The sequence below is a fragment of the Mus musculus genome, chromosome 6 (genome assembly GCF_000001635.26).
Source record: "Mus musculus strain C57BL/6J chromosome 6, GRCm38.p6 C57BL/6J".
In the NCBI taxonomy this organism is placed as follows: Eukaryota; Metazoa; Chordata; class Mammalia; order Rodentia; family Muridae; genus Mus; species Mus musculus.
This window is the reverse complement of record NC_000072.6, coordinates 33,290,743-33,316,096: the sequence shown is the minus strand read 5'-3', so window position 1 is coordinate 33,316,096 and position 25,354 is coordinate 33,290,743. Positions and strand designations below refer to the sequence as shown.

The 25,354-nt window shown below is 38.6% G+C and overlaps 1 protein-coding gene across 3 annotated transcripts in view; it reads right to left on the bottom strand.

Moving 5' to 3' along the window:
• The window catches only part of Exoc4 (exocyst complex component 4), a 724,890-nt gene that overhangs the window by 657,883 nt on the left and 41,653 nt on the right, over positions 1 to 25,354 (bottom strand). For all 3 annotated transcript variants that reach the window (XM_011241262.1, NM_009148.4, NM_001347089.2), the window contains exons 4-5: positions 19,180 to 19,364; positions 10,703 to 10,812 (exon numbers count right to left, since the gene is read on the bottom strand). In XM_011241262.1, coding sequence (XP_011239564.1) covers positions 10,703 to 10,812; positions 19,180 to 19,364 — 295 coding nt within the window. The remainder of the gene's footprint in view (positions 1 to 10,702; positions 10,813 to 19,179; positions 19,365 to 25,354) is intronic.

Here is a 25,354-nt window from a genome sequence, read left to right as displayed (position 1 = left end):
ATATAGATTCACATACATACAACATATACATGCATACACACAGTAAACATAAAAACATGTAAGAAAAATAAAGAACAATTTCAAAACAAGAATCACATCTGTGGTAAAAGAGAAAGGTAACCAATTGAGGTAAAGATCTGTCATTCATAAACAAACAGTACTTTTCTATCTAACCATTTTCAACCCCAGAGAGAAAAACAGCTGCTTTTCCACCCCTAGAATAAACTACAGAAAAGAACCTTGGGCATACAGGAAACTGTTCACACCAGCAAGAAGACTCTTGACTGCTGCCATGTCATTTTAATTTTATTTACTTTATTCTGGTGTCTGTGTCCTTGGGTTGTCATTATGACCGTTCTGTCTGTCGTAGTTAGGGTTTTACTGCTGAGAACAGACACCATGACCAAGGCAACTCTTGTGAGAACAACATTTAATTGAGGCTCTCTTACAGGTTTAGAGGTTTAGTCTATTATCAAGATGGGAGTGTGGCAGCATCCAGGCAGGCACAGTGTAGGAGGAACACAGTTCTACCTCTTCATCTGAAGGCAGCTACAAGACAACTGGCTTCCAGGCAGCTAGGATGAGGGTCTAAAAGCCCAAGCCTACAGTGACACACTTTCTCCAACAAAGCGACACCTACTTCAACAAGGCCACACTTTCTGGACCAAGCATATTCCAACCACCACGCGCCTTTCAGTTCACTCCCCTTCCATTCCTGTTGTAATTGTTTCCATTTCCCTATCCTTGCTCTTCTCATTTCTTAATCACTAATACCTTTAGTTTGAATAATCTTTGAATTGGTAGTGTACCCTACTAGCATCCTAATGCATTAACATGCTAACCTTATTGGAAATATAGAAGTACTTGACAGCTTTTTCCTACATTTTGATATTTGGTGTGTTGTCAAGTCACTATTTTTACTGTTATCTGATCATCTCAAAGAGAAGAATGACCAGCAGGACAGTTATTTTACAAAGTAAATGAGAAAAAGGAAAGAACTGAAAAACACATCCATTCTAAAACAGAATTACCAACATACACACAGAGAAAGCCAATGAGCCCTACAAACTTTCTTAAAAGACCCAGACTGAAAGTAATGACAATAATCAATATACCTAGCAACATACATTCATAGAGGCAATATACATACATGCACACATACATATATAAACAAATACATATATTATTTAAAGAAGATAAAAAATTATAAGTATGTAATCACCAAATGTTGGTGAACTTTATTTCACAAAACAAATACTGCTCATATAAGGGAACAGATATGTCCTAATATACTAATAGCAGGGGCTTCAATACCAAAGTATAATGTTTGGGTAGAACATACAAAGACATTTCTGCCCTAAACAGCATCATAGAGCAAATGCACTTAACAGATATCTACAGTTTTGTTCCATCCAACAGTTAAGGAAAAATGGAAAACAGATTCGAGTCAGCAGTTTATAGACTCTTTATAGGCTTTTCCTCCATGAGAAAAGCCCTAAAGAAACTAGGAATAGTAAAAGCAAGAACTGGCTTATAGAAGGTTCTTCAAAATAGAACACAGACAGATCCACAAAAACATTATTAACAAATACAGAATAAGTTCTTGTATCTAATAAGATCATAGTGGAAAAACCTAGAAGCCAATAATAAGAGAAACGATTTAAACACATAGCGATTAATTAATACATTCTTGAATAATCATGAGATATTGAAGAAATCAGAGAGAAAAATTTAAATTCCTAGAATCAACAGGAAACAAAACCACAACTTAGCAAATCCTTTGCAATACATTAAAGCAGTTATAAGAGGATGGTTTATAGCTATGTGATCTTACATTAAAAAGTAAGAGAGACAACAAAGCAAATGCCAAAAACACACCTTAAGGCCTTAGAAACAGGAGAATAAACCAATCCTGAAATAGGTAGACAGAAAAAATAAAGAACAGTGCAAAAATTAATGACGTGGAGACTAAAGTATAAACATTAAGAAGCAATGAGACACAGTTAGTTATAGAAAAAAAAAGATTTAAAAAAAAACTCAAAGAAATATAATTAGGAGCAAAACAAGACATTACCACAGATACCAATAAAATCCTGAAAAAAATGATTATAGAATTCTTTGAAATCCTAAATTTAAAAAAAAAGAAGGAAATTCTAGAAAAAAAGTCTTCACACATATGAGAAAAGAAAAAAGAAAAAAAAAGAAGAAGAAAAAAAAAAAAAAAAACAGGCTGATAACTAATAATAAGATTCAAGTAGTAAAGCCAGGCATGGTGGCGCATGCCTTTAAGCCCAGCATTCAGGAGGCAGAGGCAGGCAGATTTCTAAGTTCGAGGCCAGCCTGGTCTACAAAGTGAGTTCCAGGACAGCCAGGGCTACACAGAGAAACCCTGTCTCGAAAAGCCAAAAAAAAAAAAAAAAGATTCAAGTAGCAAGAGTTTCCCAAGAAAAAATTCTGAATTCACTACTCAAGGATGTTAAAGAACTACCACGAATGTCTTTCAAACTATTCCTTTACAAAAACAGGGAAGAAGAATACTCCTGAACTCATTCTACAATGTCAGAATTATGCTAATAATACCAGATGAAGACAAAATAAAAACAAAGCAAATATAAGTTGATTTCTCAGATAACACAGACACAAAATTTATCAATAAAATTCTTGCAAATCAAAAACCAAGAGCACATTAAGAGGTATATATTATGACCAAGTTTGTTTTATGAAGAGATGGTTTTACCATATTCAAACCCATAAGGGTAAACAGCACATAAAGGGGTCTAAGGAGAGAAGTCACTGCATTATCTCAAAACACACAGAAGAACCCTTTGGCAAAGTTCAACCTTCCTCCATGAGAAAAGCCCTAAAGAAACTAGGAATAGTAAAAGCAAGAAATGGCTTATATTACACTGAATGAGACAAGGGTGTCCACATGTCCCTGCATATTCAAATCAAGGTTTGATTCCTTGGGCTAACTAAAGATGAAGGAACACAGATGGGAAAGCAAGACGCAAAAGTACTCCTGTTTACAAACCTCACTATCCTACACTTAAAGTACCCTAACACTCCACAAGAAAGTCTTTGTATCTGGTACTTTCAGCAAAGTCACGGGACACAAAGTCACCATACAAAATTCAGTACCTCCTATATACACCAATACCAAATATACTAAAACAGAAGTCAAAGAAAGTTTATAATATTCAATACAAGTAGAAAGGAAATGTGAATAAATGTACCCAAGGAGGTAAAAGATTTCTACAATAAAGAACACTTTAAGAAATTGATGAGTACACTGGAAACGGAAAGACATCCGAAGCTCATGGATTAGTAGATTTATAACGTAAAGATGATGGTAGTAACAAGCGCAAGCTGCAGATTCAATACAACCTCAATCCAATTCTAATTATACTCTTCACAGAAGGTGGAAAAACATCGTAAAACTCATACTGAAGCACAAAAGAACCCCAAATAGACCAAAAAAAAAAGCCAAAACCTCAGGGGAGGGGTGACACTGGGGATATCACAATACTGACTTCAATTTACACTACAGAGCAACAGTAACAAAAACAGCATAACAGTGGCCCACACACATAACAAAACAGAATGGCGGGTCCAGGAATAAGCTCATGTATCTACAGCCATCTGATTTACAAAGATGTAAAAAAAGACCCTAGCCTAAATTACTCATCACCAAGTAGTAGAAATGTGGTCCATACATATGATGGAGTTGTACTCACCCCTAAAGACCAAGACAACGTTCTTTGAAAGGGAAAGGATGGAACAAGACGTAATCGTATTACATAAAGAAAAAAAGTCAAACGCAGAAAGACGATGCCACATGTTTTCTCTTCTACGTGCATTTTAAAAGACAGCTATAAAACATGAAAGTGGAAGGGGAGGGAAACTCTGTCGAGAGGAGGGACACCATGGGAAGGAGCAAAGAAGGGGAGAGAAGGTAGTGGGGAGTTGACCATGTTCAAACATATGTCATGATTTTATGAAAAGGTTAACATGAAAGCCATCATTTTGCATAATGGATATTCCATAATTTACAAAACAAAGCAGGTGGAGAAGGACGTAATTAACCTAGTGGGACATAGAGGTTAATGGGTGCACTGATCTCTAAGATAGGAATCATGTAATCTCTTCTTAATTATAATATTTGTAGTAAATGTATTTAATTAAATAAAACATGGTCACTAATTTACCATTCTATCTGGCATCCTTTATATTTTCATACAAGTTATACTCATGACTAATCATAGACGTCAACACAGACATTTAATAAGAGTAATACAAAAGGAACGAAGGATAATCCTAAACAAAATCAGCCAGACCAAGAGAGACAGTGAAATATTTGATTGAAACGCCATTGAAGTCCCTAACCTAAGTGTCAAGTCCCATAGAAACTGGGGACAAATAGGTAACTATGACTCTCAGACTTTTCATGTTACCGTTTTTTTAACTGGAGCAGTGTCACGGCTGTGGGGAGACTGCCTTGTTTCAACAGTTTGTCTCCACTGGTTTCTAAGTTTTAGGTGCAAAGAGGAGGAGGAGGAGAAAGAGAAAGAGGAGGAGGAGGAGGAGGAGGAGGAGATGGAGAGGGAGAGAAGAGTGCATGCTGGCCTCTAGACTCACTATGTACCAGGGGATCCTCTCAGCTCTCCTCACTCTACCCCCAAGCCTAAATCTCTCTAGTCCTAGGGCTTCCCTTCCCTTCCCTTCATCCAGTTTCACTTCCTGGCAGGTGGTTTCCTGGTTCTTCTCTTGGCTCCCTTCTTGGTCCTCTTCTTTCTCTCTCTCTCTCTCTCTCTCTCTCTCTCTCTCTCTCTCCCTCATTCTCCCCCCTACCTCTCTCCCCTCGTGGTCCAGCTCAGTCTGGGGGTCATATTCACTCCCTCATATCTCCAATAAAAACCTGCTCTTCACCCATACCCAGGAACGCTCATTTCCTCATTTCATTCACTAAGGACAGAAGTAATTTGAAAAGGTGCCCTGCTATTTTGGTAAACCAGAACGTCACTGTTTTATACATGTGAGTTCTATGAGGAAGTAGTTCATGTCCTCTTATATTGGAACATACAACCCAACACTCCATACTGAAAGAATTCCTTAAATGTCAAATCTCCAATTATTAGAAATATTAAGTTTCAGATAAGATTATATGAAGTAAAATCCGAATCAAGAAAACAGTAGCAATGAGGGAAAAAAAAAAAAAAAAAAAACATTTGCAGTCTATTTTAGGTTTTATCGATTGGCCTATGCTACACCAAAAGGGACAAAAGTGAAAAGTCCAGTTTTGCTATGGTCATGATCACAGTAGCCCAGTGGGACATGAACAAAATGAATCAAGAAGTCACAATGAAATGCCTGTGTACCCTGGAGTGCTTCCCCAGTCAAAATGTTCCAAGGCACTTTGCCAAATGGAAGGATATACTGGGAGTCCAAAAGCTTACACCAACATTTTTACTATAATTGCTGGCTTTTCTCCCAATCTTTCTACCTAATTCTTTAGACAAACTATTACATTGAAATAAGACATTAGTTTTCCCATATGTTACAAAATACTGTAATGACAAGACAGAGGATGGCAACACACATCCCTTACACAAGAGTGGAAACAGCATGAGGCCAAATTCCAACCATGACCTTCTTGGATGAACCCAGAACAAACATTTGATCTCTGGGCAATCACTTTCTATATTTGTAAAAAGATTTTTTTAAATAATAGCTGATTAATATTTTTACATATTAGCAACATGAGATTTTCATTAAGAAAGGGGCAGGCTCATCTTTTCCCTTTATTCTACTAGCTTGTTTTACTGATTAACACGAGCTCATATACTCTAGTTGCTTAACTCTATCAGATGAATAACCAATCTTAGGTATAGACCCGTCTTTCTTTCAGTTCTCCATTATCTACTCTGCTCTTTATTATGATATTTATAATCTGGTTAATATATATTAGAAAAGCATTGCAAATTGCAATTATTTGGCTTTTGATATTACTTGCTTCTGTCAATTTTGCAATTAAGTAAGTACTTTACTTAGCTAGCTAACACATACACACATGTAATTATATAACCTCACACTTAAATGCAAGGACTATAAAGATGACAATCATAATGGTAATAACAATAGCAGCTGCCCTAAAATGACCTCACAGAACTGTTTCATCCATTGAACAACAAAATGCCATTTGCAAACTTTCATTTACAAACTATGATAGAAAACTTCTCAGAGAAAAGTCACAATTGCATCTCTAAATAAGGCATCTGCAAAAGGACTTGTTCACAAGCAATCAGAATTCTCATTTAATTAATAATAACCTGAACATTCTCAGGAATCACCTCCAACCTTAATTTATGGCACCCCAATGGGAAATCCGCTCTGCCTGGGGATTCCCTACTGGAACCTCCTCTATAAAAGTGTCAATTCTAATGGATTACACCCTCAATCCTACTGTTTCACAAGATGAGAGGGGAGCTTTAAGAGCCTATGTTAAATTCCCTGCTGAAAATGTCTATTACTTTCTCAGCTGACTTGCAGGGTACTCCACAAATAGATGCTAAAGACTTGCTGGTCAGTACCAAGAATCAGACAAATTTCTGCCCTTTATTATGGTATATTTCATCAGCTCCAAGCTTCTTATATGTACTTAGTAACGTTTTATGTAGTCTCTCAATAATGTGTATCTTCTTTGCTTGTAAAATCTCTTTTAATAATGTGATTAAGATTAATAGAGGTCTAAGGACTAGAATGGCAACGACTTAAAAAGAATCACCACATAATTTCAAAAACATCAAATTTTTCACACATTGGTTTCCAAAGATAACTTAAGAAAAAAAATCAGTACAGTAAGCAAATGATGGATCTCCAAATATCCATGCCTAAGTCCCCAAGCCTGTGAGTAGGTCATCCATCCTACATGGCAAAGGAGACCTTACAGATGGATACCATTAAAGTCAAAGATTTTTAGCCTGAAGTACCCAGATGGGCTCAATCCTACCATAGGTGTCCTTAAAAAGGAAGGAAGAGATAAAAAAATGTGGGTCAGAAAAAAAACAATAAAGGAACATCAAGTCTGGTTTGGCATGTAAGAGACAGCAAGACATGGTTCCTGCCCCTGAAACAGAGACAGCAGGGCATGGGCTTCCACGGGTGTCATCTTTGCTGTGGGAGAAAGGCTTGTTTGTATAATAGTGTACATATTTTCATGTTCCTCCTTCCAGGGATGTCTTTTCTGCCAAGGTTAATCACGCCAAGATAATTAGAGACAGCATGAGTCTGGGAGGCCAGGATGTGTCTAATGTCACAGCAAAATGGTACAATGCTGTGACCTTCAGGACAGCCCTTAAGACTGAGAGAAAGATCTCTGAAAACATGAGTTTGAAACATATAAATTTCTCAGCTATGCAAAATAGAAGGATGTACTATAAATTGGATAAGGAGCTTCATACTCTAAAGGAACACAGGCAGCGGTGCTATGAGCCAGCTTGTCAGAAAGATACTGAGGAAGGGGGTTAAGATAATGAGGAAGTGGTGAAGGCAGGGCAAGATCCCACCTAGATGAGGTTTTGTTTGTTTGCTTGTTTGTTTATGCTTACAAAGGCAGGCAGATTCCTGAGTTCAAGGTCAGCGGGAGCTTAAGTCCAGGCCCAGGCACATTAGGAATGGTAATTTCATGGCTGGGTCCCACTCAGCTATCTGTACTTGGGGTCTCTTTCTAAGAATCAAAGGACTGGGGTCATAGGATGCAGAGTCATGGGATAATCAAAAGGGAACCTGGGGTAATGAATAAATGGATATGTAAATAAAAGACTAGACTTTTTATCTGCAAGAGATGAACTATGAGAGCAGAGCCAGGATGCAGCCTGAAAAGCTGTCTATAGCAGAACACAGAGACAGCAATCTGAAAAGCCATCTCGAGCAGATCATAGGCTGTCAGCTTGGATCCATAATTTGACTTCAAGTCATTTGTTTTCACCACTCCCAGACACCCCTTTCTCAGAACCCATCTCCAAGTCAAGACTGGTCCTTGGCAAGGGAAGAACCATCTAGCACCATTGCTGTTTTGAATAAAGACAAAGAAGCCTTGTAAGGTGACAAGTGACAAATTCTAGAACCTGATAAAGACAAGAAAAAAGAGTCCCTAGAACCTTCAATAAGAAACATGGCCCTATGAATGCTTTGATTTGAGCCCAGTGAGATTTCTATTATGGTTTTGTTTTGTTTTTAATCTCATGTAGCCTGGGCTAGCTTCGAAATTTCTTCATACCTGGGCTGACCTTGAACTCCTGATCCTTCCACTTCCGCATCCTGCACGCTAGGATGTACTGTGCAGACTTGTGCACCCATGCTTGTGCATATGGAGGGCAAGGTCAGCATCACATGTCACCTTCTATGGCTCACCACCTTATTTTTCTAAGGCAAGGTCTCTCACTAAACCTGGAGCTTGCTTTTTTAGGCTAAACATGCTAAGCAGTGGGCCCGTGGCATCTGCTTCTCCATGCCCCTTCCTCCCACTCTGGAGATACAGCAACATGCTGCTGCTTTATACGGGTGTTCAGGAACCAACCTCAGATCTTCAAGCTTAGACAGTAAGTACTTTACCTGCTGAACCATACCCTTAGCTCATGCTAGATTTTTAACCTACAAAACTGTAAAATAATTAATAAATTTATTTTAGGTAAGCCATGTTTGTGAACAGAAAATGAACACACAATGCAGTTTGTTTACTTGTAACAACAACAACAAACTGATTTGAAAAATATAGTCTAGAACTCAGGTCCAGCATTGAAATCCAGATGCTACTTAATCAGCTCGGTAAATTAAAGCCAATTATTAACTTTGCTGTACCTCAGTTTTCCTGTATGTCAATGATACATGTAAATGTAACTGGAAAGAGAGAAAGAGAGAGAGAGAAAGAAAGAAGAATTGTAAATGTAAATGTAATAATTCACATATCAGCTATTCAAGTAAAGCACTTAAAACATTGCTTTGCACATAGCAGGCAATAAACGCTTCTTAGCCTATGCTGTTACTGACATGAATCAATATTATAACTTTTCCTCCTTTCATAGGAAAGTCATGAGATCAACAGTATCCAAAAAAGTCCAGGAAATAAACCCTTCTAAAGAGAAAGATTTGTACATATCTCTAAATGTAGCTTCCACTTAAGCTAGCATGAGATTCTTCCAGAGTTTCCGAATTAACACCATAGTCACTGTGGGAACATGAATTCCACTACATGACATTGTTAATTCTAGGACTGACAAAATAAAGCATTCATCAGAAAGTAACAGCTGCCTTACTAAACATAGTAGATGTGGCAAGCTATATTTGGAATTTTGTCAGTTTATTTGAAATGTATATAGCACTTTCATTTTACAAGGAATGATCTATAATTTCTATATAAACAATTAAATTTTTTATTTCACTTGGACAATGACTCAGCAACACTGGCATAAATTAATATATTGGAATAGTTTACTTAAAAATCATAAAGATATAAATAATTGGCGATTTATAAAAACGGTAAGTAAAGTAGGAACCAAAACTAGCTCTGTATATTTTATTTTATACTTCTGTACTCTACAATACCTCACAGAAGTATCAAAACCTCAAAGAAAGGCAACCCTATATCTGAAAGACAGACTGAGAACAAACCTCTATAAGGTGTAACAATAACAACTAATATTAAAGATTTAGGAAAAGTTAGAAACTAAATAAACAAAAGAAAAGAAAAAATATAAAATAATGTATATACTTCCCTACAGCTCATACAGCACATTTGGTGATGTCTTCCCTGAGACTGCTCTACACTGAGACTGGACCTTTTAGCCCCTGGAGGTGGTGTGTGTTTAACCCTGACCTTGTGCTCTCTCCGCAGCTCATTCTTTTACCATCCCTCAGACTTGCCACAAAGCCAGATGTTTGTGCAAGATGACACTAACACCAAGCACAGAAGCACACACCTAAATAAACAGCCACACTTGGGAAGCTAAGACAGAGGATTCTAAGTGTGAGTCCAGCCCTGACTACACAGAAATACCTTGCCTCACAAAAGACACAAGAACACAAAGAAAACATCACAAACAGCAGGAGGACGCAGCAGTGGATTAAAGTCTGCAGCCTATAGCCAAGGACAGAATGCTTGTGTGCAAGAAAGGAAACATCCTTAAAACTGTGCTCATGACAGTGGACAATTACCAAACTTTATTCTATTCCTGAAAAACACAACAAAAGCCGAATGCTTCCTTAGTCAAGCAAGCAGCCTGGTCACCCCTAATCAATGTTACTTCTCTTTGGCTCTTGTTAGTCACCTTGAACTCAAGTTCCAATAAAAGAAACTTGTCTGGCATGTTCATTATAAATGGCTTAGACTCGTTTCTATTTTTTTGCCATCTGATATCAACAGGAGCAATAAGACTATAACCAAAAAGAAAAGCATACATTCTACCAAAGAGCATTCAAATGCAGCTCAGAAAACAGTACCACTGAAATAAAATGTATTCAAAGCTGGAATCTGCACACAGGCCAGTGAGCTGCCAGTTTTCAACCCCAATAATGCAGCAGGTCCACCCAATGGTTTTATATCTATTTCCTGTGAAGGTCCCAAAGGGCATCTAGCACAGGCTACCATTAAGTCTTTGCCTGGCTTTCTAATATACTAAGACTGAGGCACATAATAAAATTAACTTACCACTTGAGCCTCCAGCAGCAGAATATTGAGAAGCATCAAGGAATTTGCGTGGAGTAGGGATGTTTGAAACATCAATCAGAGGACCAGGAGAGGGATCTTTGCCATGAGAACTGTGGGGAAAGCAAGAAATTGTTACTACTTTCTCCAAAACCAACAAAAGTCCTATTTATTGCCCAGAACTCTACACTGTGACTTCAAACACCTCCCAAGTACATTGATAATGCAGCAGTTGCCACAGCTGGAGGTTTAAATATGTCCTCTAAGAGTCCCAACTGTTTACCATAGTTATTATAAGGATACTGTGGACTGTCTAAACGGTCATCACATAATAAAAGTATGCCAAGCAACTATCTGAACGTCTTTGTACCTGTAGTAAAGATTTCTTATATGTAAATAAAGTTGCAGTGACACTATGGTATGACAACTGAGGGAAGGGTTAATAGTATTGAAGCCTCATTTAAACTTATGTTCTTCAAGATCACTTTGTACTTATTTTTCAGTAGTTTACACGTTAACATTGTCTCTAAAATAGACTCATAACTTTTGACAAGTCAAGAATCACCATAAAGGCTGACTTTAATACTTCCTCAAAGAATCATTCAGCATTATGGTTTCAATAAAGCCTAGTCTCTAATTTGAAGTTAGTAAAAATAAATAAGTTGCTTAGAGAGGATATAGAGTTTATAAACAGCAATTATATTTTCAAGATAAGTTCTTAATTTATAATTACCTGGGCAATGTCAAAGCAAGTACAGCTTGAGCTCTGGTCAAAGTAAACAATCCTCTAACCACATTGCCTGGACAGCATAAGTTTCTCTGAGTCTACCCCAACAATACAAGCTACAGTTCTCACTTTCTTCCAGCCCAAAACACAGTAATAGTAACATCACTCACAAATTAATTCTTTCAAGGGAGAGAAGGCACAAGATAAGTGAAAAACCAAGCCCATGGAGACTTCAGACAAGATGGAGGGGACAGATTCAAGTGGGAACAACATTTAAACCAGCAGTTTTCAACTTGCCTAGAGCTAAGATTCTTTAATGCAGTTCTTCATGCTGTGATGACCCCCAATCATAAAATGTTTTTGTTGCTACTTTATAACTGTAATTTCACTACTGCTAAGAATCATAGTGTAAACATGCAGGAGATCTACTATGCAACCCCTGTGAAAGAGTCATTCGACCTCCAAAGGGGTGGTGACCCACATACCACTAATCTAGACCCTCCTCCTTTGCAATATTCCCCCACTGTCTTCCCATGATGCTTCTGGAACCAAAGCACTATGTCTAAGTGTTACATATATTCTCCTTCTCCTTTCTCCTTTCTTTTTCTCCTTCTCCTTTCTCCTTTCCCCTCCCCCTCCCCCTCCCCCTCCCCCTTCTCCTTCTCCTCCCTTACAATGCTAGAAATCAAACCCCTGCTACATAAGAATATTACCTCTGAGCGTATTATACCCCTGTATTTCTAACTAAGGACAATATTATTCCAGAAACTTTTGGACAAAAACTTTGCTAAAGAGTAAAATTGTCTCTTATACTAATAGTACTCTTATTCCATGATAATGATGTATGACCCATTATCCCAGGAATTGCAGATAATATGGTAGTCAGTAACTTCTCCATTTTCATTGACTAAGGTGAATGGGGACTGTTACCCAGACAACTTCTGTGATGTCTGAGTAGCTGGCACTGTGTCAGTGTTGACTAGAAAGTGTGACTGAGATAAAGCAAACATCACACATTCCAGTAGACACCATCACTCCCAGTAATGTGAAGCTCAATTCAGGTACATAAGTGATAGGAAGTGAACTGGGATAGTTAGTTCCAACTATGTCTTCTCTGTGGACACAAAACATCATGCTTATAATTACCTAAGCCATTCTAAGTAAATCCAGCTGTCTGTATGTTCAAAAATCTGTTGTTCATTGTTGCTGTTGTTGTTTTTGAAACGGGGTCCTATGTAGTGAGAGTTTTGGTTTCTTTTAAAACCCAGTTATGTCATATGACTATGTTTTTGTTTTACTCCCAGCTGTGGGACATGGGGCTGCTTCAGACTGTCCTCAGCATTGAACTAGGATTGTGCTTGGGGAGCAGGGGAGTGATTTTTGCCAGCTGCACATAGTTGAATTCTGGGGACTCAGGAAAGGGTATAAATGAGAGAACCCCAAGAGGGCCTGAGGCGGTGATGGCGGTGGCGGCTGCTGCTGCTGCTGCTGCTGCTGCTGCTGCTGCTGCTGCGTTTGCTGTTGTTGGGTTGCTGGAATTCTGGATATTCTAGACAGTGAAGACTGGACTTGCCCCAAGAATCTGACAACCCTAATCAGTGGGCAATAGCCTATAGGGGTCTACATCCTCCTTCTCTTCTAGCACTCTTTCTCTCCTACCTAGTGTTGGGGGATTGGAAGAATTAGGGTGCAATAAGGGTTAAAAGGAAGGTAGAGAAATAAGAACATCATAAAATAGCTGAAAAAAACAAAAACAAAAACAAAAGAACAATGTGCCAACAGTCCTATTATGTAGCTAATCTCAAACTCGAGTGCCTGCCTTAGTCTCCAGAAGACTGAGTTACAGTCATGTACCACTATGTCTCTTTGAACTCTCAGTGTTTTACTCTTACTCCTCTGCTACCTGCATGGTATTCCCAACAAGCAGCTGAGGTCTGCACACATCCCTAGTCCCAAGATATGCAGTCCATAAAAATAGTACAACCACTGAGGAATACAGTGCTGTTACCAAGCAATTTTGAAAAAGTTCATTTCCACTGTAAATGACAGAAAAATTACATACATAAATAAATACATTTATAAATATTTAAAGAACTAGAGGAGTTATTTGTATAGTAGAATAAATAAAAATATCAATGAGCAGGAAAACAGACTTATGTATAGCTGGAATACTGCCTGCCTTTCTAAAAATAAACAAGTACAGGTTGTGCCTGTATGTGAATATTGGTATTAACACACTGAGTGTCTAACAAAAGTACCTGTGAATGACTGCTGGTACGTACACACTGAGTGTACTGGAGTGCCTGTGTGCAGGCACTGGTATACACACACTGAGAGTGTACTGGAGTGCCTGTGTGCAGAGGATGATGGTATATATACACTGAGAGTGTACTGGAGTGCCTGTATGCAGAGGATGGTACCTATATACTTCTACCCACACAGACGACAAGGGATTCACTTTAGACCACAATCTACAAGTATTTTCTCAATATTAACCTAAAAATATGTTTCTGAAAAATACAGGGTAATAAATGGCTTGCTACTTTAAAAAACATAGCTGTTGAACTTTATAACCAAAGCCAGAAGGACCTTCAAATGTCAACAAATTTTTAGAAAATCAATTTATTAAAAAACTCCATTTACACCTAATATTATTCCTTCCTCCCTTCCTCCATTTCTTTGTCTCCAACACATATACACAAACACACACACACACACTTTCCATTAGGCTTTAATTTTTTCCTCTGTGAACACTAATTCAATGGCAAGTACCTCTAAAAATAATTTCTAGGGTTTCTCTTTGACTTCTTTTTTATCTTGTGTTTTTTAAGACAGCTCCAGCTCTCCTGGAACTCAATATGTAGACCAGGATAGCTTCAAAGAGACATCCATCTGCCTCTGCCTCCCAAGTGCTGAGGTTAGAGGTGTGTGCCACTGCTCCTGGTTTCTCTTAGATTTCTATGGAAGGACTTGGTTTCAAAAATGTCAGAGAAAGACTCTACACCTACTCATTTACCAACTAGAGTCTTGGAGCTCAACAGAGAGGTGGGTGCTATTACAGAATAGCACATTAAATGGACCTTAGCTTTCATTTCAAAACAGAGAAAAGAAAAGGCCTCTTCTCACCATGCATCAGAGAGGAAATTGAAAAGATATTAATTAATTTCCTCATAGGTCTTTGAATCCGAGAGTTATTTTAGAAAAGAAAATAAGTGAAAGACTCTGAAGTTTCTAATTAACAAGAATGCTCTGAATTGTTTTCTTTTGAAAGAAATATGAATAGCAGCTATGTTTTAAATACTGATGATAACTTTTATTTTTACCCCACACAGAATCATCCAAAGCTGAGTTGAAAACAACACAGCAATTATTGATGCATATCAATGTGTACTGTGAGTGATCATAATCAATTGTGAGTGATATGGGCTTGATTACATAAACAGCAACACTGTGCAAGATGACAGACCTATACTACACCATAACAACCAAAGCCAACTGCCATCATAATTTACCCAAATCCCACACCACCGTAATTTATCAAAGGACTTTCTGGCCACAAATTAACCACCCACCTTGCTAGGACCTTCTTCAATACATGTTAGATTCTCAAATCCATCAAAAATGTTCTTTCATATTTTTAAAAGACCAGTTAGAAGTCCTCTAGCTTGTAAAACATTTGTTTTTAATTACAGCCTATTTCTGCTCCTTAGATTTGTAATTGCTAACTTGGAAACCTTGGATTAGTATGTGTGTGTGTGTGTATGTGTGTGTGTGTGTACATACATACATACATATAGTTGAACCCATATATATACACATATATGTATATGCATGTGTGCATACTCACATATATATATATACACATATACTTGAACCCATATATAAATATATATAGATAGATAGATAGATAGACACACACACATATATACATATAGACACACGCATATATATGTGTATATATATACATTTATATATGCGTGTGTCTATATATGTGTGTATGTGTGTATATACATATATTTATGTATATACATATATGTGTGTATATGTATATACATATATGTGTGTAAATATATGTATATACATATATATGTGTATATATATATATATATATATATATGCATGCGCACGTGTGTGTGTGTGTGTGTGTGTGTGTGTGTGTGTGTGTGTGTGTTCAACTATCACAAAATTCCCCAGTCCAGCTCATTTGGTAGATTTGATTGTCAAAGGCAGATGGAAGTGAGTTAAGCTTTACACTATAAAATTAATAACTAAGATAGTCACCTCTATAACAGAACACCTGTTATAGTAACTGTCGAAGATCAAAAATGTTCATAAAAGTTGGTTAAATCAGACTGAGCTGCAAAATATTCATCAGAGATGATATAATGAGATGGGAATCACTAGCATAGTAATTCTGTATAATTCCAAGATCTAGCTGAAAATGCAGAAAGAAAAGGGAGTGATTTAGAAGTCAGAAAAACTGAGGAAAAAGTAGAGTCATGTCTTCAAATGACAGACCAAAGGTGAAGAGAATATAAAAAAAGTGGAGCTGAGCTGTTTAAATTTAAAAAAAAAAGAAAAAAGAAAGGAAGAAAGAAAGAGAGAGAGAGAAAGAAAGAGAGAGAAAAACAAAAACAGAACTGAAAGATAAAACAAAAGCGTATATATAAATAGGTGAAAATGCAAAGGAAAAATAGAAAACAAGTAACACAAAGGAATCCAAAATATGTTTTTCACATTTGAACACAAAAATAGATACCGAACCCATAGGCTCTGCAGTGTTCTCTACCAGTATAACATGTCAGAGAAGGCACAAAAAAGAAAGGTCAAAGCAAGTACTGACTCAGGATACACACAGGGTGACCTATCATTTCTGAGAGGGTCCCGTAGTACATCTTGGAAATCTTACCTAATAAGCATATAGAGGTCTTTCTCTATATGCTAGAGGTCATCCATTTTATGCTGTTGTGTTACAACATATAATTCATTCAGCCATAGTCTTTGTGATAAGCATTAAAGCTGTATTGAGCTTTGTAAGGAGCAAGGAAGTTGGATTGGGGGATGCCCCTTTTTGTGCCCCATGGAGTGTGATCTTGAGAGAGAGTTAACATAGCTAGGAGTTCAGGCATGCTGCACTACACCAATCTTAGTTACACGAATTTAACAATAATGTCACAGCAAACATCCTACTATATATATTTTCATAAACTGGTAATATTTTAAATAGGATGTGAACTAAGAAATGGAATTTCATGGTTAAACTTTATTTCCTACAAAGGCATATTGGTTATTCAACCAAACAGAAGAAACTTCATTTCTCCTACTCTTACCAAGATAGCACGCTATGGATGTCTTTGGCTGTCTGATGATCAAAAGGCCATACCTGAGTTCTCAAGTCTGGGTTTCTCTAATCATGATATGTCTGTATCTATTTAAGGTTTGTTTAAAAAAAAAAAAAAAGTTGCATCATTTCTCTTTTATTATTCTGAGGAGTAGTTTCACACTTTAGAAAGTGAACCTTACTACATATTTTTTAAGTCTATGTTTTAACTTTTGTTCCACTTTACTATAAATGTTTTCAGTTTTGAAATAGATAAATTATTTAACATTATTATTTATGAATTGTCTGATTGCTTAGAAAAGCCTGCTCCACACATACTCTTGTCTGTTAATGCCTACCACGTTTTATCAGATAATTTTTATATCTGGCTAGAACACTTTGTATGTAAAAGAAAGATATCTAAATTTATTTCTGTGAATTGTAAGCTTGGTTTCAGAACTCTACTTTGTCCTGGCAATGTCTCTACTTGCACTCTGTGTTCTGCTTTGAGTAGCATTATAATATACATGAATGTCACATGAAGAATACCTCCCTCAGAACTTCCTTTCTTCATTTTCTTTACAATTGTTACATACTTTTTCTTCTTAGTAGACTTCAGATGTGACGGCATCAAACATGTTAACTGGATTTAAATGGATCAGGCATCTGTGTGCTGTGAGACTGCCAGTCTTCCCATTTGTCCATTTCTTCAGAATCCACCTTTTACTATGTCTTCCTGCTCTCCCTCCCTCCCTCCCTCCCTTTCTCCCTTCTTTTCTTTCTTCTGCCTTCCCACCAGAGATCTTTATTTATTCCATTTTATTCTATGTATATGTAGAATGTACACATCCATGTATGCAAGGATGTGTGCACAGACACATGGAGACCAGAGGTTGATGTCAAATGTCTTCCTCAATTGCTTCTCTGCCCTCTATTATTTGAAATAAGATCTCTCATGGAACAGAAAGATCACGCTTTGGCTATGTTGACTAGCCAGCAAATTCCTGATATGTTTGCCTCTGTCCCAAATGCTGGGGCTACAGACATGCACACCTAAGTCTGGTTTTTATAAGGATGCTGGGGATTTCAACTTGGGTCCTCTCACTCTTATAGCAAATGTTCTGAGTAACTAAGCTATCTTCCTAACTACAATTTTGTTGTTTGTTTTGTTTTGTTTTGTTTTTTCAGACAGTGTTTTCAGTCTTTAGCTAGTTTAGAATTTATTATATAACCAACCAGTCTGCAGCCCATTCAAAAATTTCAGTCCTTTATACATGGTATCAAAGTAGAAATGGTGATACTAAAATGGAAATGTTTCAGTGGAGATAGGGATGGAGATGAAGGGTGGGAGGAGAGTTAACAAAATGAGGGATGTATGATAAAAGTCACAGAACTCTTATTTTATAAGATAATTTTAAAATATAAGAAAAAACAGGAATGTCCATGAGCATTCTAACTACAATTTCTGAACCTCTGATCATTCTGTTCACACTGTCGCCAGGAGAATACACTACTCAAGAGGTAACTGACAGTAACTCATTCACATCTATTCCTGAAGTAACTCTGGAGTCCAAAACTCAGTAGCTCCATCTATGGGCCTAGCAGTTTGTCTACTACCCATCTGCTAAACAGAAGTAGACCTTTCCCTTTCAATGTCCAGTCTCTGGTTACACAGAAGCACCACCTAGCACAGGACACCACCCAGCATGCACCACTTCCCGTGCTCGCCTAGTATACAGCTGGATAAGAAGGCATAAATGTGAATATTTCAGTAGACAGTGCATGACAGACCTTCGGAAAAGTTCTTACATTCTCTCTAGGAATATAAGAAGGACGGCCATTGTGTGCAGCAATCACATAACTGCAATGATCGACCATCTTAAGCCCTAGCCTGACTCCACTCCATATTTACACTAACGTAACGGTCTTCCTGAGCCTACCTGGACTGTAAAACATAGGGCTGTGCTACAAGTCAAGGATTCAAAGCCAAGTTTCTTCCTTAAACTTCTCTTGAGCTCCTCCAGAACAAATCAGCTAAAGCTGAGAAGACCCTACTAAATCTTCAACTTCAGTTCGTAGATCTCAGTATTTCAAACATTGATGACTTCACAGTTTAACTGAAGTTCTTTCTCAGTTCCTTCTGAGAGCACAAGAATGTCTCTGATCCATAAGGAACAACAGGCCCACAGGACATGTTCTTACATATCCTTATATAAGAGGACCAGAACAATACACAATGAATGAATGAACAAACTGATGTTACCCTCTCTGAATATGGCATATTTTCTATTATAAAACCTTCTATGAGTTTGAAGACAGTATATATATTACAGGGTAAGGAAAATGAATCACAGTATTCTGGAATTCAGAGAATGTTACTCCAAATAATGTTACTGCCACAAGACATTGTAGTAGACGGGCCCCGTAACCAACCTCATCTTCCCCTTTTCCTTGTTACGCTGTACCACCCGGCTAGTGGATTTGATATACAGATGGCGGTGCAGTTCCTCTATGAGAACCAAGTGCAGGTTCATCTTCTTGCTGTGAAGTTCCAGCCTGAGATCACTGAGCCCTTCCACCTGGAGCAGTGGACCCTCCAGGGACTCCACTGCTGACACCTAGAAAGGACAAGAAAGCCAAATAAGTATATGTAAAGAGTCTTGCAGCCCCATAAAGAGAAAGAGTGGGTTTTACAGTACCATCTAAAAGGAGTGATGAGAACTGTGTGTGCAATATCAGACTACAGAGTATTGTGTGGACTAACCTAGTAAGGCCCTTAAGGATTTGCTAAGATAAATACAACAAAAGAGAAAAAGAAAAGAAAATCCTGACAAAGAAATGCATAAGGCACATAAAGCAACACAGCAAAGCCATAGGTGCTGTTTACTCCCCCACATACTGCGTGTCCAAAACACATGTAAAATAACTACATCCATTCATATTTTCACTAGAATCTCAATGCCTATGGCTGAGATCAACTTCTTCGAGGGTGGTATTTTGTTTTGTTTGGATTGTTTGGTTTGGTTTGTTTTGTTTTGTTTTGTTTTGTTTTGTTTTGTTTTTTGAGACAGGATCTAACTATGTGGCCCCAGGTAGCTTCAAACCCACACCCCTCTTGCCTCAGGCTTCCTAGCAATGAAACACCACACTAGCTTGAAACCAACTTCTTAATAAAAGTTTCTCCTTACAACTAAAATTAAAGCAAAGAATACTTTTTTAATAGCTTATTCTCGTGGTGAGCATAAGCCAGATAGCTCTGTTAGCTGAGGTCACGCATATACCTATAAAGAACCAGGCTGTCCTCATGTTCTCACATGCACAAGCATGTGGAAGTAAATGCACTTTTGCATGCATTCTACAGGTGAGAAGTAGCAATCATGACCTCTGAGGAGAACCTGATCCAATCTGATTGAAAAGGGGGGACAAAAATGGAGAACTGAAGGTACAGTACAAAGGAGATGCTCTGATGGCTGAGAGGTTTCAAAGCAGGAAGGACTGAATGAAAGAAATCGTAAAGGAATGCCTATAACAGAGAAAGGATGAAAGAGCCTCGGGATCTAAGCTGACTTTGAAACCCCAAGTGATAACTGCAGAGTGGGAAGGAGCACGTGAGGTGTGATCGCCTTCTTTGTGTAAGTACAATTAATTCTCTAGGTGCTAATGATCTTTTATATCTGGAAAGGAAAAAAGTGAAGAGTAGATTCTAAGTATTACTACTCAGGAGTGGGGGGGGGGGGGGTTAAAGAGGGGAACTTGAGGCTACACGGTGGAGGGGAAAGATGAGAAAGAAGAAAAGGAAGCCATAAGAAATCCTGATGAGAAATAAAGCTCACACGCTCTGAGGAATCCAGGTGTATGGCTATCGCCAGCTTGGGTTATGCTTCTTTCAGGCAGAGGTAGCTAAAGAAGTAATAACACCATTTACAACGGGGTGACCCCATTTAATCTGATTATAGAGACAAAATGACCCTCAACACTAAATCATTCACATAAAAGCAATAGTTAATGAAAGTCATGAAATGAGTCAGATGGTGGTAGCACTCACCTTTAATCCCAGTACCTGTGAGGCAGAGACAGGCGGATCTCTATGAGTTGGAGGCCAGCCTGGTCTACAAACCGAGGTCCAGGACATCCAGTGCTACACAGAGAATCCCTGTCTCAAACAGGAAAGTCATGGAATGCTTTGGTAATAAGAAGTACTAATCACAGATCTATAGCGGTCTAAGAAGACACCTGAAAGCTTCTAGACAATGAATACAGAAAGCTCTGTGGCTGTCAAATACAAACCAGCCCAAAACAACTTAAAAATAATAATAATAAAGTGTAATGGCTCACCCATAAACACATCACTTGTTTTGTGATGTGCTGCAATCAAATGTCAGCAGCAAATGAGTTTCCTTAAGTTTAAAGCAGGAAAGAATCAAAGAGTGGAAGATTGACAAGCCCTGGGCCAGCTCTGCCCTCTGAAGCCTGCCCAGACATTCTCACACTGACTTGCAACTGCCCCTGCTATGACAGCCCCTGGGTCCTGGGCAACCTGCCAGTAATTCCAAATGGAAAGGCAGACTCTTAAAATGACCAAAGTGTCCCCAAGGGAGGAAAAGCAACAACAAATTCATTTATACTCACGCCCTAAAATGGATTTTTTTAACTCAAGTCTCTAGTGAAGAAAAGAGGACGCATTAACCTTCAGTGACATCTAGGTCCAGAAAATAAAACATAATTTGGTAAACCACTGGCCCATCGTGTAGCCTTATCCCTCAAGGTAATTAAATCCAACCAAAATAGTTAAGCTTAAAAGCCACCCACTGCACAGCCACACTTGATTTGCTTGTAGGAATTCGCATGAAGAGATTTAATTCATACCCCAAACACAAACTCACATAACAATGACAGCTTCCAAAGCCCTTCAATCAAATAAATAAATAAATAAACTTCAGGTAAAAACAACACTATGCCTGGCAAACAGTATTCACAGAAATTATTTTTAACAGTACCTACTTATTCAATACAGCACTTGAGCAAGTGTTCTTCAGGACCCCACTGTAGTCATTTAAACAAGTTTTCTGACTATGTTCCCTTGAAACCAAATATAATTTGTATACACATGAACATACACACACAAGGGTAGTCCTAGAACTTCAAACTTTACAAATCTCAACCTAAAGAAGAATTGAGAACAGTGCCTGTGGTGACTTGAATAAGAATAGCCACACAGGCTCACAGGCTTCAGTGTCAAGGTCCAGCTTGTGGAACTGCTTAAGAAGGGTTGGTGAGTGTGGCCCTCTTGGAGGACGGTGTCACTGGAAGTGCACTTTAAGGTTTCAAAGGTCCATGCCAGGCTCTTTTTCATTCTCTCCCTACCTGCAACTTGCCAGTGGCCATGCATCCTGGTAAGTTAGGGTACTGTTGTGACAGGCCTGACCAAGCTGCTGTTTAGAATATGGAAGATTTGGGGACTTTGGATTAGAAAAAAAAAAGAATGCTGTAAGCAGGGCTTAATGAACGCCCTAGCAGAAACATGGAAGGCAGTAGTACTGAGAGCACTGTAGACTATGGAGGCCCAGCTCAAGAGGCTTCAGAGGAGAGGAATATTAGAGGCCAGTCTGTGATATTTTGACAAAGAACGTGGCTGCTTTTTGCCCTGTCCTTAAAATCTGCTGGAGACTAAATTGAAGAGTCTTAGATTGATTGCTTTGGCAGAAGAAATTTCAAGGTAGCATATACTGACTGTGGCGCATGGCTATTAGTGATCTCTCTTAATGCAAATACACAATGAAAAGTAGCAAGCGGGGTAAAGTGAAACATAAAATGCACAGTCTGAGGAAAAAGGGAGCAGCTGAAACAGAAGAGTGGTTTTTAAAAAGCCTGATACTAAATGAAGCCCAGAATGATCTCAGGGCAAGCCCAGACCTGCTTAATCCTGAAAGCTATTGATCTCCTAGGTCTAAGCAACAAGGAAAGTTTACTGCAAATGTTATTCAAGGAGGAGGCCAGAACTCCAGCCCCAGCAAGCAGAATTTGGCGGATTTGGTCAGGTGATTCTGGATTTAGAGTCAAGAGGATATAGGTTGTGTAATCTTCTACTCCAGTCAAGGAAAGCCACTAAGGCCAGACCTGTGACAAGGAATTCCTGCCTGAAGAAACTATTACTTGAAGCTGTGAAAGTGAAGTCTAGACTGCATAGGAGACCCAAGATGTTGGATGTGCCAAAGCTATGAGGTGGCTACCACGGAGAAACACAACAGGAAGTGAAACCAGCCCAGGAGAAAAACTTGTTGTAACCAACAAAGCTGGAAGGAGTGGGAGACGGGAAAAAGCCTCTAAGAATCTGGAGTTTGTCCTGCGGGATTTCAGTGTTGCTTTGGTCTAGGACTCCCTACATGCTCCCGTTCCTCCTTTTCAGAATAGCAATGTGTATTATGTGCTATGGTATGTTGGAAGGATGTAAGTTGCTTTTTTATTTTTATTTTTCTAAGACTTGTTTATTTATGTATATGAGTGCTTTGTCTTCATGTACACATGTACTTATGTCTGTATGCCAGAACAGGGAGTCGGATCCCATTACAGATGGTTGTGAGCTACCATATAGTTGCTGGGAATTGAACTCTGAGCAACTACTTCATTAAAGAAATGTTATTAAGAAAGTAATAGTTTCCCTGATGATTAAGGATGTTGAACATTTTTTCAGGTGCTTCTCTGCCATTCGGTATTCGTCAGGTGAGAATTCTTTGTTCAGTTCTGAGCCCCATTTTTTAATGGGGTTGTTCGATTTTCTGAAGTCCACCTTCTTGAGTTCTTTATATATGTTGGATATTAGCCCCCTATCTGATTTAGGATAGGTAAAGATCCTTTCCCAATCTGTTGATGGTCTTTTTGTCTTGTTGACGGTGTCTTTTGCCTTGCAGAAACTTTGGAGTTTCATTAGGTCCCATTGTCAATTCTCGATCTTACAGCACATGCCATTGCTGTTCTGTTCAGGAATTTTTCCCCTGTGCCCATATCTTCAAGGCTTTTCCCCACTTTCTCCTCTATAAGTTTCAGTGTCTCTGGTTTTATGTGAAGTTCTTTGATCCACTTAGATTTGACCTTAGTACAAGGAGATAAGTATGGATCGATTTGCATTCTTCTACATGATAACAACCAGTTGTGCCAGCACCAATTGTTGAAAATGCTGTCTTTCTTCCACTGGATGGTTTTAGCTCCCTTGTCGAAGATCAAGTGAATCAAAACAACCCTGAGATTCCACCTCACACCAGTCAGAATGGCTAAGATCAAAAATTCAGGTGACAGCAGATGCTGGCGTGGATGTGGAGAAAGAGGAACACTCCTCCATTGTTGGTGGGATTGCAGGCTTGTACAACCACTCTGGAAATCAGTCTGGCGGTTCCTCAGAAAATTGGACATAGTACTACCGGAGGATCCAGCAATACCTCTCCTGGGCATTTATCCAGAAGATGCCCCAACTGGTAAGAAGGACACATGCTCCACTATGTTCATAGCAGCCTTATTTATAATAGCCAGAAGCTGGAAAGACCCCAGATGCCCCTCAACAGAGGAATGGATACAGAAAATGTGGTACATCTACACAATGGAGTACTACTCAGCTATTAAAAAGAATGAATTTATGAAATTCCTAGCCAAATGGATGGACCTGGAGGGCATCATCCTGAGTGAGGTAACACATTCACAAAGGAACTCACACAATATGTACTCACTGATAAGTGGATATTAGCCCCAAACCTAGGATTCCCAAGATATAAGGTACAATTTGCTAAACACATGAAACTCAAGAAGAATGAAGACTGAAGTGTGGATACTATGCCCCTCCTTAGAATTAGGAACAAAACACCCATGGAAGGAGTTACAGAGACAAAGTTTGGAGCTGAGATGAAAGGATGGACCATGTAGAGACTGCCATATCCAGGGATCCACCCCATAATCAGCACCCAAACGCTGACACCATTGCATACCCTAGCAAGATTTTATTGAAAGGACCCAGATGTAGCTATCTCTTGTGAGACTATGCCGGGGCCTAGCAAACACAGAAGTGGATGCTCACAGTCAGCTAATGGATGGATCACAGGGCTCCCAATGGAGGAGCTAGAGAAAGAACCCAAGGAGCTAAAGGGATCTGCAATCCTATAGGTGGAACAACATTATGAACTAACCAGTACCCCGGAGCTCTTGACTCTAGCTGCATATGTAACAAAAGATGGCCTAATCGGCCATCACTGGAAAGAGAGGCCCATTGGACACGTAAACTTTGTATGCCCCAGTACAGCGGAACGCCAGGGCCAAAAAGGGGGAGTGGGTGGGTAGGGGAGTGGGGGTGGGTGGGTATGGGGGACTTTTGGTATAGCATTGGAAATGTAAATGAGCTAAATACCTAATAAAAAATGGAAAGAAAAAAAAAAGAAAGTAATAGTTTTTTTAAAAAAATTTGGTAGAGATATTCACAGAGATAAATGATATTAGCAACTATCTCCAAAAGAAATTAAGACACAAGCCAAAAAACGAGGAGAAGCAGGAGGCTTCAACCTCCTTCTCCTAGATAGCCTCCTACTCCCAAGTATCTACCTGAAGAGAGAGTGAACTGTAGACTGCC